This window comes from Pogona vitticeps, chromosome 1 (genome assembly GCF_051106095.1).
Source record: "Pogona vitticeps strain Pit_001003342236 chromosome 1, PviZW2.1, whole genome shotgun sequence".
Taxonomy (NCBI): domain Eukaryota; kingdom Metazoa; phylum Chordata; class Lepidosauria; order Squamata; family Agamidae; genus Pogona; species Pogona vitticeps.
In genome coordinates this window covers 53,656,620-53,669,423 of record NC_135783.1, presented here as the reverse complement: position 1 = coordinate 53,669,423, position 12,804 = coordinate 53,656,620, and the positions used below count along the sequence as shown (strand labels likewise).

The 12,804-nt window shown below is 37.8% G+C and overlaps 1 protein-coding gene across 2 annotated transcripts in view; it reads left to right on the top strand.

Moving 5' to 3' along the window:
- The window catches only part of KIF26B (kinesin family member 26B), a 378,172-nt gene extending 369,037 nt beyond the window's left edge, over positions 1-9,135 (top strand). For both annotated transcript variants that reach the window (XM_078383091.1, XM_020788400.3), the window contains exons 14-15: positions 699-849; positions 5,162-9,135. In XM_078383091.1, the coding sequence (XP_078239217.1) occupies positions 699-849; positions 5,162-5,310 (300 nt within the window). In that variant the 3' untranslated portion in view covers positions 5,311-9,135. The remainder of the gene's footprint in view (positions 1-698; positions 850-5,161) is intronic.
- The last annotated feature ends 3,669 nt before the right edge of the window (positions 9,136-12,804 follow it).

The following is a 12,804-nucleotide window of genomic DNA, read 5'->3' as shown; positions in this document are numbered from 1 at the left end:
TTTCTAAGCTCATGAGACTGCAGTAGCCTTCCAAGGCAGAAGAACAAGCTGGAGGGAAGGGCACCTGATGGCATTTAATTCTCCCTGCAATGTATCTCCCTGCAATATCACCTCACTCATTTTCTGTCAGATAGGTTCATTTCTGATTTCAAACACTAGCCAGGAGAAAACACTGACACAGGAGATGCATTTATAAGGGGGGAAAAACAGGTTTTGTGTTGGAAGGGCAAACATCTCAGCCCTACCCATGGTTCCCTCATACCAAAACCCCTTAGCACTTAGTGAGGGAAATATGGACCTGGCAACCCAAAGTTTTTTAGTCAGACACTTGTAACACAATTTTGTTTTTTGTTTTGTGCTTTTAAAACATGAGCATGCTTAAGGTAATGATAATAAAATACTTTTCCCATTCAAAACTGGGAAAAATATTTTATGTATTATCATTACCTTAAGCATGCTCAGTCTAAGGAGACGCCTGATCGTTACCTGTGTCAAATAAAGCACAATAATCCAACAATCCCTTCAGTGGCAAAGGTTTACTTGTTTAATTAATTCCCATCACTTTCCTCACTTAAATTTCTGAAATTCTTACTACTGAATGGAAGATAGTTTAATTGGGGAAAATCTAATCTTGCCTCATTTTTTCCCCTTCTGTTTCCCCCCCTCCCCCCTTTCTCTTCACATGCCTTATTGGGCAGGAGGTGATTTGTTTCAATGCTAAACTGAAGATCCTGGAACACCGTCAGCAGCGAATTGCAGAGGTCAAGGCCAAGTATGAGTGGTTAATGAGGGAGCTGGAAGTCACCAAACAGTACCTGATGCTGGATCCTAATAAATGGCTTACTGAATGTAAGATATCATTGCTATTTTTTCCCCTCTGTTTAAGGAATATAAAAGTTTACGGGTGTTAGAATAAAACCATGAGCCACAGTATTCATAAGCGAAGACTGAGCTGATATTGATTTTAGACAGGTTTGAACTGGCTATGTTTCCAGACCTAAGCTCTCAAATGCTTCTCTTAAATTGTGACACTGGAACCAAGCGGGCCCATTTGTTCAAGAGCTGAATCGAGGAACTGTAAGGTACTTTAGTCAGGAATATTGCCGTCATTAGATTATGCGTCTCACTCCACAGCTTCTGAAAATTAGATTTTTATTTTTTTGCTTGCCTGTTGCTCTCAGGTTGCCCAGACATATGAATTATATTATAAATTTGCTCCCTGCTGTGAAATAATACTTTTGAGGCAAATTTGACCCTTGGTTAAAAGAGATTAATTTAGTTTGCTATATATACTAAGTTCATACAACTCAGCTGTAAATGGATTACTACATTCAAAGTATGAAGGATACTTCTAAAGAGGATTTTTAATTTTTAAAAGATGCAGACACGACCAAAACTATATATATAATTTTGATACAAATTGCTTTGAGCTGTCAGGGAGCAATGGGTGGGGACTCATTATTTTTTTAAAACCCAGTGGTTTTCATACTTAGTACTAGCAGACAATCTGATCTTGTATAAAACCAAAGGAATATTCCATGCTTACAAAGAAAAATGTTCCATTTTATCAGAGGCATAAAATGTTATCTCGGTTGACAGAGATGTATATGTTAAAAGGGAGAGAATGTATAACATCTGCAGCAGCACTTGTGATAATTTTTTTACCTGTTCGATATTAACGTGTTATATATAATGAAAAGGAAACCCAGTATGACTTCTTGGCCAGACTGTTTGGGTGGAGTTGTCAACTGCTGGATAGGTGCAGAGGAGAAGGTGACATAAAAATACTTGCTATCACCTATAGAACCCAGCTAACATTATATAATGTTATATAATATGCTGAAGGGGGCTAGGGGTGTTCCTGTAGGGAAGTTCCAATTAGTACTTGGCATGAGCCACTAATAGTTAGTTCCAGTGGTGAAGAGGCAGAGAAGCACCTACTGGGCAAAAGTAGTAATGGAAGGTAATAAGGATGGAGGATCTTTCATAGACAGCAGCAATGACCCTCAAGATAACTTTTGTTAGTACTGCTGACAAGAAGGCAATGGTTAACCACTGGTGGATATTTCTTACATTGAAAACCCTATAAGACAATCCAAAATTAAACAAAAGAAAGTGCTGGAACTTGTGACTCCCAGGTTGGAAGGTATTCCATCAGCCACTGGGGAAGAGCAAAGGACAGGTACAAATAGCGCTGTTGCTAATGATGCACCTAAATTAAAACTGAAAGGACATTTGGTGGCCAACATGCACAGAGGTGAAAGAAAATTCTGATGCTTGCCAACCGTACAATTAGAACATGAAAGTAAGAAGTATAAATCAAGGTAAACTGGAAACTGTAAAGCAAGAAATGAAACATTTGTGCGTTATAGTACTTATTTATTTATTTATTTATTTATTTATTTATTGATGTGAGCAAACAAAAGTGAACAAGAATATTTTCAGTCAGACAACTATAAAGTGTTTTATTCAGGAAATGGCAAATTCAGATGATATATAGTAGCTCTAATACTGAGACAAGATGTAGTTTAGGCAGTTAGGGGTCACAGTGCGAGCTCTGTCTGAATATGAGAAGATGGAAACTGGAATACAAAAGTAGGAAACAAAACTGAACCAAATCTTGGAGAATTTGGCCTTAGGGTCGGAAATGGAGCTGGAGAGTGATCCACAGAATTCTGTGAAGTCAACAATCAGATTCTTACAAATACATGTCTCAGGCAACAAAATAGATGACTGCATACCTGAATACCACCACCATATGGCCAACATGGAACTCAAATTGACTACATAGTTGAAAGTAGGAAATGGAACTTCTGCCAAAAGAAAAGGAATAGAAGATTGTCTTACTGATCACAAGTTAATGATGGTTAATGCCAAAAACCATTGCAGAGCTGAAAAAAAAACATTAAAAGAATCAGTAAAAGAAATATAATATAAAGAACATTTTTATTAATTTGAATTCCACATAAAGAATAAATTTGCATTTCTAAATTCAACTATCAGTGAACCAGAAGAACTATGGATTGAAACCACAGATATTACTAATGAAGAATTCATTCATTCATTCATTCATTCATTCATTCATTCATTCATTCATTCAATTTACTATATACTGCCCATCTAGCAAACTTCTACTCTGGGTGGAATACAACAAATTAAACATAGATTATAAAACATACATAAATCATAACCAAAGACAGGTGGCAAAACAGTTTCTGGAATATTCTACAGTTTCTGGAATATATACTATATTATTCGTCTCCTCTTTCCACCAGTGTCGCAGCTATTCTCCCCAAAGGCTTCTCTGAACAGATCTGCTTTTAGGAGCTTTTTAAATATGCAAAAGACTTTTAAATATGCAAAAACTATTTAAAGAATTTAAAAAGAAGCAGGGTCAGAATCCTGAATGCAGCTTTGCTGTGAGTATAGTGTAGAAATAAAGATAATTACAATGGCCAGTGCAAAAAGTTAGAAAAGAGCAACAAAAGAGATTGGGGGGGGGGGGGAGAGCTGTTCCAGAGGATCAAAACATTTTTCAACCTAGATTATGTGACCACCAAAATTAAAACTGGTCATAGTTGCATGAATTATAACCTCCTAACAGGAGGACATGATATATAACCAGGATAGGATGAAGAGAAATATACTAAAGACCTATACAAAAAGTGACAGGTTCTTCTCTAAAGAATTAGAAAAGAACAACAAAAAGGGAGGGGGGTAAAATATGGAGAAAAGTATGCATTTATCTCCTTATCTGTTTAATCTGTATGCAGAACATATACAGAAAGCTGAATTAGATTCAAATAAAAGAGGAAGGAAAATTGGTGGATGAAACATCAGTAGTTTAAGATAGGCAGATGACACCATCTTGCTGTCAGAAGGTAGTCATGACTTGAAATGACTTTTAGTGAAATTGAAAGGAAGTGCCAAAGCAGGACTGCAGCTGAATATTATGAAGACAAAAATCGTGGCTTTAATGTTGAGAATGAAGAAACTGAAATTGTTAAATATTTTAATTGTTAAAGCAGGAAAAGTTGAAGACCATATATGTTAAAGATTTATCCCTCAGAAATTTTCAACATCAATCTAACTGAGGATTTGCAGCCAGGACATCAAAAGAAGACCGAGACTCAGAAGGGCAGCAGTGAAGGAACTAGAGAAGACTTTAAGAGTAAGGAAGAGTCACAGGAGACCAAGGCCAAGATCATCCACAGTGTTTGATCCCCAATTACTATCTGTGGGTTTGATCGCTGGACAGTAGTGAAAACTGACAGGGAAAAAATGTGTTTAAAATGTGGTGTTAGAAGAGAGTTTTGTGGACAACCTCAACTATCAAAAAGTGTACAAGTGGGGTTTATATCTAATGAAGATTGAGCTCTCTTTAGAAGCAAAAATTGGTAAAACTGAGGCTGTTGGACTTTGGGCACATCATGAGAAGACAAAACTCGTTGTGGAAGATACAGTGGTGCTGGGAAAAATGGAAGACAGGAAAAGAGGAGATAGATTGACTTCATAAAGGAAGCCATAGCATTGAGTTCAGAAGAGCAGTGCTGTCAATGACAGGACACTTTGTAGGCCACTTCATTTATAGGGTCACCATAAGTCAGAGGTACCTAGACAGTGTATAAAGACAAGAACAAAAACATCACCCAGTTCAAACAGATATTTAAATAGATATACTAAAAATAAACCACAAAACCGCAGATGAAGTCAGCACGTGCTACAGCTACAGCTACAGCCCTGACATGGGAAGCATTTAGTTTTCTTTGGCTTTCAAGTAACAGGAATCCTAGAGCCAGAATGGCTACTGTGAGCTGTAGTGCAAACGACCAAATGCTTCCCATTTCTGATGAAGCCAAATTAAGAACAAAAGCACTACAGCACGAAAACCAAAATGAAAACAACAATGAGATAGATAGTGCTTGTACTGCAGAAGAATCTGTGCAAGTGAGGTAGAATGCAGTGCTGCTAGTACAATAAAGATTAATGTCAAGAAGGTTTAAGGCCTGATGTGAAGCTTTTCTGTGACAGCAGCATTGCACTCCATCCCACTAAATGTGACATGTGCATGTCTGAATTAACTCTTAAGGGTTTCACAGGTAAGAAATCCTGTTCTGGCCATGTGTCCTCTCTCTACCAGCTTTCCTTTGCATTCTCACAGTTGACTTGGAGCAAGTATTTGACTTGGATTCCCTGGAATACTTGGAGGCTCTCGAATGTGTGACTGAGCGGCTAGAAAACCGTGTCAACTACTGCAAGGCCCACCTCATGATGATCACGTGCTTCGACATCACTTCGAGGCGTCGGTGAAAAAGATCCATCTTTAAGGTTTGGGCTACTGCTGCCCCCACCCCACCCCCATTTCTTTCTTTTGAACAGCACCCCAAAGACGCAGAATGAGAATGAAGGTTGGTGTCACGTTTTGACTGTTTGTGCATGAGTGTGAGCAGAAATGTTTTCCCCCGCTCTCTGTTATGCCGAAGAGCAGAGCATAAACTGGATAGATGATGAGGATGAAAAGCAAAGACGCTGAGGAAAAAAAAGGATGTGGATTCTCCTAGCCTGAAAGAGCACTTTGAGAAATCTTTAAGGACATGTTTGTACATAGGAACTGCTGGCAGAAGTGACTTTTTCCTGAATAATAATGGAAGAGGGAGGCAGAGCAGGTGTAGGAATGCCGCTGCTGAGAGCACCATTAAAGTAAAATACACAGAAAAACTGTCTTAAGTGCCTTGCAAACCTTTATTATCCAAACATTTATGTCCATACATTGTCGTGTACAGATGGTGCTAGTCACGAAAAAGAAAAAAGACAAAAAATCAATCCTTTTTGTTTCTGGAAATGTATTTACAACTTGTTCACTCCCCCTCTCCCTTGGTGTTTTATCCTGTTTCTGACTTGCTGTTTCTATGTAACTTGTGTTTATAGAGATATTTCATAACTGATGCAGCATATAAGTAAATGTTAACTGTGTTTTCTTGTTACACATCAGAGTAAGGCCACTCAAAGGAAAAGCGCCCACATAAACTTTCAAAATAATTAAGAAAAATGGAGGAAGAAAGGTTTCCCCCAACTCTTGTTGCTAAATAACACAGTTGTGGATTATCCAGCAACAGGGCAAGACTGAGCATTGACCTCACTGATTAAAATGGGGTCTTTGGGGGTTTAAGCAAGCACTGAAACAATTTTATATACCAAGCGTTTTCAATAGATGTTCAAATGAAACATTACAATGGTTTCTTCCTGGGGGATCATTGTAGCCATCCTGTAGTTTGTGGTACACAACTAAGTCTATCAACTGCCCATTCTTAAATGGGGCTGGGGGTTCTTGTACCAGATCTGTTCTGTGATAGGGCTGAAAATAATAGGCTTGTGTAAGCTGATCCTTGCTTGTGTGTAGGCGGGGTTCCTGATTAAGGGAGCTCTGTAGTAGTGTTCAGCTGCTACAGAGCTTCAGATAGATCTTCACATCACAGTCTTATGTCCAATGCAATGGCGCTGGGCCACATCGAGGTGAAGCTCACTTCTGCATCCTTTCCCCAGTTTAGAATTACAAGACAGTTGGCAAATTTTATGTGACCACCAAAATTAAAACTGGTCATAGTTGCATGAAATATAACCTTACAAGGGCACTTTTAAGAGCCATTTAGAAGAACTAAATAATCACTGTTTAACCTACAGCTCCCATCAGGCCTAGCTACCATGTGTAGTGGTTTGAGGTGATGGAGGTTCCAGTCATAGATCAATTGTAGGATGACCATTTTCTGTCTGTGTTCTAAGGGAACATTTACATTCTGTACCTTGCATCATCAGATAAAAAGTTGGACACACCTCAGTCCTACACTTTTCTGTTACTAGGTTGTAAAAAGTAAGAACTTGCCTGCTAAAATTACAGTACTTTGTGTGAAATACTGTCCAGCATAAGTTTCAGAAAATAAGACACGTCAACTTTTTAAGAAATCAAGTTTTTTTGGATCATTTGATTTCTAAATGTACCTTCTTTGTCCTTCCATTGATAATCACCATTTTACATAAGGAGGAACTTGTGTTCTGTTCAGCTTGGAAATAAATACAGGTGACATATGACCACTTGGCTGGCCACTCATCATTTTTCTTGTGCATTTAAAAGCAGAGCAGTGTTTTAGCATTCTGAAGACACTGGTGCCCCAATGGAAGTCTAAGGGGAGTGCCTCCCTCTGGTTTATGTCAGGAAGGGGACACACTGATTCTGTGCTATGAATCCTTAAAACTCTTCCTAGTCTTGACATTGGCCATGCTGGCTGGGGGATTCTGGGAGTTTTCATTTTAAAAAGTAACTTTACCAAGCTGTTTGTAACAAAAATGAAGATTTGGGCCTCCCCTCTGCTAGCAAAATGACATTACACTGAATATCTACTTAAAGTTTCTTGTTTTTAAGTTAGTTATTCTTAGACACAAAACAAGACTTTCAGAAGTGTTAGTTGTCATCACCATAAATTACCGTCACTCCTGCTTTATTAAAAATTAATCCGTGTTTTTTTGTCACCAAAGGAATACCAGATTTTCTGCTTATGTGCTAAACATGTCAACAATACATTTGCAGATTTTTTCCAGACCAAATAGTTTCAATCAAGAGGGGCTGCACAATCCCCTCCCATAGGTTCCCTGAGCCATTCAGCCATAAATAAGATCTCTGATGTTAAAATGGAGCTTGATCCCATTCCCAGTAAGTATGCATTGAGGATTCTAGCCTTGTTATTACATGGCATCAAGTTGAATTAATGACCTCTGAAAGGTCCTATCATGAACTTCCCTGTTCTAGTCCTAGTTTTATAAATATGTGATCAATTATATATTAGATGTGAAATATTCTCCTCTGAAGCAGTATTGTAGGGTCCTAACAGATCAATCAGATGTAATCAGAACATTATAAAAATGTCAGCAGCAATTTTGCTTTTCAGAAAATCATAGCACAAGTTGTTTGCGTGTTTTCTATCTAAAGCCTTGGTTAAAACTTGGGCAAGGTATTTTTTTAGACTACAGCACTGAGAACCCACCAGCTAGTGTGGCTATGAGCTATACTGCCTTGGGTATTGTAAACTATGTCAACAAAGTAACTTTCAAGCTTCTGTTCTTGTTGATAAATAAATAATATGGACACCTTTATTCAAAATGGAATGATCCTCATAGATGTTAGAAATATTCAAGGGGGAAGACCAAGTCCATAATCACTACCAGGGATGTACACGTAGAGACGCAATGTCATTTACTCAGTTATTCTAGTCCGGCTCAATGAAGGACATGGGAGACTTCCATTATCAGTGTGAGGAACTTTGTGCATGAATTGATCTTTAGCATCTGCCTTCCCTACCTGATCCCACAGCCAGATGCACATGTAAAGACCATTCTTAATAAAGTGCAAATGCTATCATTCTGCCTTTTGGGAGAAGAAGCAGATCATTTTCTTCAAAATCAGTAATTCTCTAAGAAATTATGTATCAGCAGAATTTTACGAGGTCGGGAGACATCTATGCAAGCAGCGTTCACCCTAACTTTTTTTGAACTGAAAAATAACAAGAGCAGGCCTTGTTGCTGGGCCCCATCTCACAATGGAATCAGAATAATAGAGTCAGCCAGTAAGAGCTGTTTCAGGAATATAATATAGCAGTATGACAATTAGCAGTGTTTGACTGTAATTAAATTAATGGCTTGCTGTTGTGATGAGTAGTATAATATCACTCCTATTTTGGACTTCTAGCTGCACAAAGACAAAATAATGCACGTGCTTCCCTATCCATAGTAGTGCTTCTGTTTTGGAAGCATTAAGGGTTGTGAATCTAATTCTGGTTTCTCATATAAATTCAGTTGTCTTTGACTCCCACTTATGGAAGTGCAAGTAAAGTCTTCTTGTTGTTGTTTTCAACCGCAGCCAGTACTTGGCATGAGCCAAGGAATAGTACAGTGAACATCTGTCCAATTAAAGCATGCAATCTGGGTAGTTTTTTCATTCATATGCAGTCAGATAGATGATTGAGAGAGAATGACAAGCATATAGGCTGTCCCTGTCTACTTGTATCAACAGCCACAGTGTTTCAACGTGTGTTCCTCCCTCTGTCTCCCTGGGATCAGGATGCATGTCTTCCATAACATTTCTTTCTCATTCCCCATTCTTGTGACCAGCATTCATGTGTTTGACATTTTCTTTAAAAAAAAAAAAATTAAAATCAGCAGTTCTGATTATACCCCACAATCTGAATTTACTAGAGTGCAACAAAACATTTCAGCTTGCTAGAACCAACATATGATTCTTGCCCCTTAGGAGTTTGAAGACATCCCCTGATAAATTATTTCCAGTTATTTGGAGAGAACTTCACTAGATCAGGCTAAGGGGACGTCTGTGCGTGTATCACTTGCTAACCTGGGACCTGTAGGTAACCTTTGGATGCTCATCAAACACATGGAAGTCTGCATTCTTGGACCCCATTAGATGGGACGTTGGGAGACTGCAGCAGTTTTCTGAAAGGCGAAATACAAGTGATGGGCTTTCTGATGCTGACAGAGCTTGCTCTGGAAAAGAACAGTTTTAAGCCTTCTATCTGAGCCATTTTACAAACTCTGATCTCCGTTTGTAATCTGTTTTCCCCATGAGGAAGATTCAATTCTTGAAGGGCAGTTTGGTGAAGAACGAATGTAGAAATCCTGTTCCATTCGTTCCCAAATCACCTGCAACAGGGCATAGAACTAGCACACTATTTCCTGTTGTCAGTCAACCATCCCTGGCCCTATGTTCCATATCTATGATTTTAAACTCTTCTTGGCCCTAGAAAGCAGATATGGTTCTTAACAACCACTGCACACACATATTTCTCAGTTTGCTGGGATAAAACAACAGGGTTGGGGGAGGGTGAGTGTAGGCAATAAAAGAAATGCATAGAGAAACACAGGCAGAAATCTGTGTGATACATTATGTGTTTGAGTTAATGTAATTTCTCATGAGCAGCAAAGCATAACTTATGAAGCTTGATACTAAGCTATATCAATAAAACCTTTACAACCCCACTCACCAGCCACCTGACCATTTATGTATGCCACATTTTATGGAAACTGTATTTTAAAAATAAGTATTGTGTTACCATGTATGCTGCTTCTTCAGTTTATAAAATCAAGCTGCTGTGTTTGCCTCATATAAACCTTTGAAAAATTTTAACATCCATAAAATCAATAGAAAAACACATTTGGGTGTAACTAATTTAACATCTGATGTACTCTAGACTTGCCAGGTTAGCTCTGTCACCCAAGTAATACAAACAGGGACAGTATGACTAAAACAAAGAGTAAATCTTTGTGCTCTCTCTTTCTCTCTGCACACTCACCGTTACCACTGTTGTGATATTTCTAGCCCCAATATATGGGCTTGTCCAGTTGGTGTAGAATTGCAACAAAGCGTATGAGCCATTATATTTAAAAATTTGTTCTCTGGCCATGTTGAGGCAAAGAGTTATACCACAGACATTTTGGCATCAATATGTGTGGCCATGTTATATATACACTACATATACATGATGGTAAAAAACACACATAAGATGAAAGAATCATGCATCCAAAATGTAGTTTTAGAAGAGGTAGCTATGTTAGTCTGTGCTAGTATATTATGCCAAAAGAAAAGAGAAATCAAGAAGACAAAAAATTGTGGCATAATAAATGTTATGGTTCATATTTTAGTGTAAGCTTTTGTGGACAGTTCACTCCCTCAGACAGGAAAGACTTGCCCACAAAGCTCACATTAAAACGTACTAATTAGTCTTTAAGGTGCCACAATGTTTTTGTCTTCTTTATTTCTTTACTTTTCTTTTCTTTTGTCTTGATATGCATCCAAAATGGCTGCTGCTTTCTTGCTGTGATCATAACCAAAATGTAAAACATTACATTCTCATTAAGTAGTGACATGCTATCACAAATGTCAGCAGACTAAACGTCAGCCCATATATTCTCATTGCTGTACTTTACTGTAGTGTGCAGCAGCGTGCTGTATCGTAAAATATCTGCTGTGATGATTTCTCAGAACATACAGGATTTTATAAAACTAATATTATTTGGGATGGAGTAGCTGATAGCATCTATTTTGTGTTACGTTTACAAAATAATAAATAGACACTCATGATTAATAGAAACATCCAGTCAAGAAATGAAAGCCACCCATCATACTTTTGTAAATGATTTCCAAATTAACATTTTTAATGAACCATTTCCCTTTGGTCCAGGCTTAATATACGAGCAAAATCCTGTTTATGCAGGCATAATAACAAAGATATGCCAGTGTAAATGTGTCAGATTTTATGCCCATGAACAAGGCATCACACTATTCAATTACGCAACCAGTTGCATGTCTCCAACACAACCAACTGTGCAATGGGCTGCTGAAAGTGCTTTGTGGACAGCACATGCGCCTCAGTGCTATTGCAGCAACCACAGGAGAAACCTTGAGTTGCGTACATGTAACTGTGTGACAGGATTTCGACCCATGTTTCTCAAAGAGCATCTTTTGTCAGACTATATCTGGCAGTTAGATTTTTTTATATGGAGGCCCAACGCAGTCAGAGTAGTCCATGATGCTCATGTTGTAGGAAAATCCATTATGAGTTCCTTGGATGATGCTCATATTTGAAAAAACTGAGCAATACTCATCCCATTAGCCTTCAGTCTCTTCCAAAGGAAATCAGAAACATGCATTTTGTGCAACTTTGAGTGGTCCTACTCTTCTGCGGAGCATACTTTATATTAAAATGATGGTATTAAAATGGTGCTTAAAGCAGTTTCAGCTCTATCTATATTACATATATTCTCTATATGAATTTTGCAGTCTTGTATATTATATAATATGCATTTGAATTGTTTCTAAATAAACCACATTCACCTAGAGATTTTATGTATACATAGATACTACTTTTTCTACATTTTAATGCTTTCCTCCCTTTCCTCAGCTGAAACTGCTATTGGACATCCATCACATATTTGACATATGAAGGACATAATTTATTTGTAAACTCAGGATGTTCTTGCTTTATAGAATTGCTTGTACTTTATAATTTATTTACCCGTTACGATTGGAAATGCTTATCTAAGTGCTATGCATTGAAGTGTACATTTGCTGGATCCATTTCATTCTGTCTGTGGCTATGTCCTTTTTCATAGTAACAGTGGTATAATACGGTCACGTAAGGTTGGAAGGTGCCCTCTTTTATGGGCAGAACAAGGATGAGAAGTTCCACAAGAAGACAGACCCACAAAGCTAAATAGTGCTATATCAGCTAAGGTTTATTGGAACAACAGAAAACAGACAGCAGTAGGTTAAGAAAGGAAAAGAATCGGAGAAGCACAGGATCTGAAGCTTCACTGAACAAATATATCAAGCCTTTTGCCGTTAAAATGTAAAGTTTTCTGTTTGCTGGCTTAAAAAAAGAAACTCTTACCATTTGTGGTATATGAGGTGTGAAACATATTGTCTCAAAAATATGATGTTTAAAAGATATCAATATAGTGGCATTAAATGTTTACTTTTATCTTATTAATTCTTGTGCTTTCTAAAACAAAAAAAAAAATTGACTTCAAGGGGAAAAAATTATTTCAACAGGTTGTTGGGATAAGATTTGGTGAGTATAAAATGTGGCATTACATACCCTGTTTCCCCTAAAATAAGACCTAACCTGAAAATAAGTCCTAGTATGATTTTTCAGGATGCTCGTAATATAAGCCCTACCCCCAAAATAAGCCCTAGTTAAGTGAAACCCTGCTCTCCACTATTGTGAAGCAAACCAGAAGAAGATG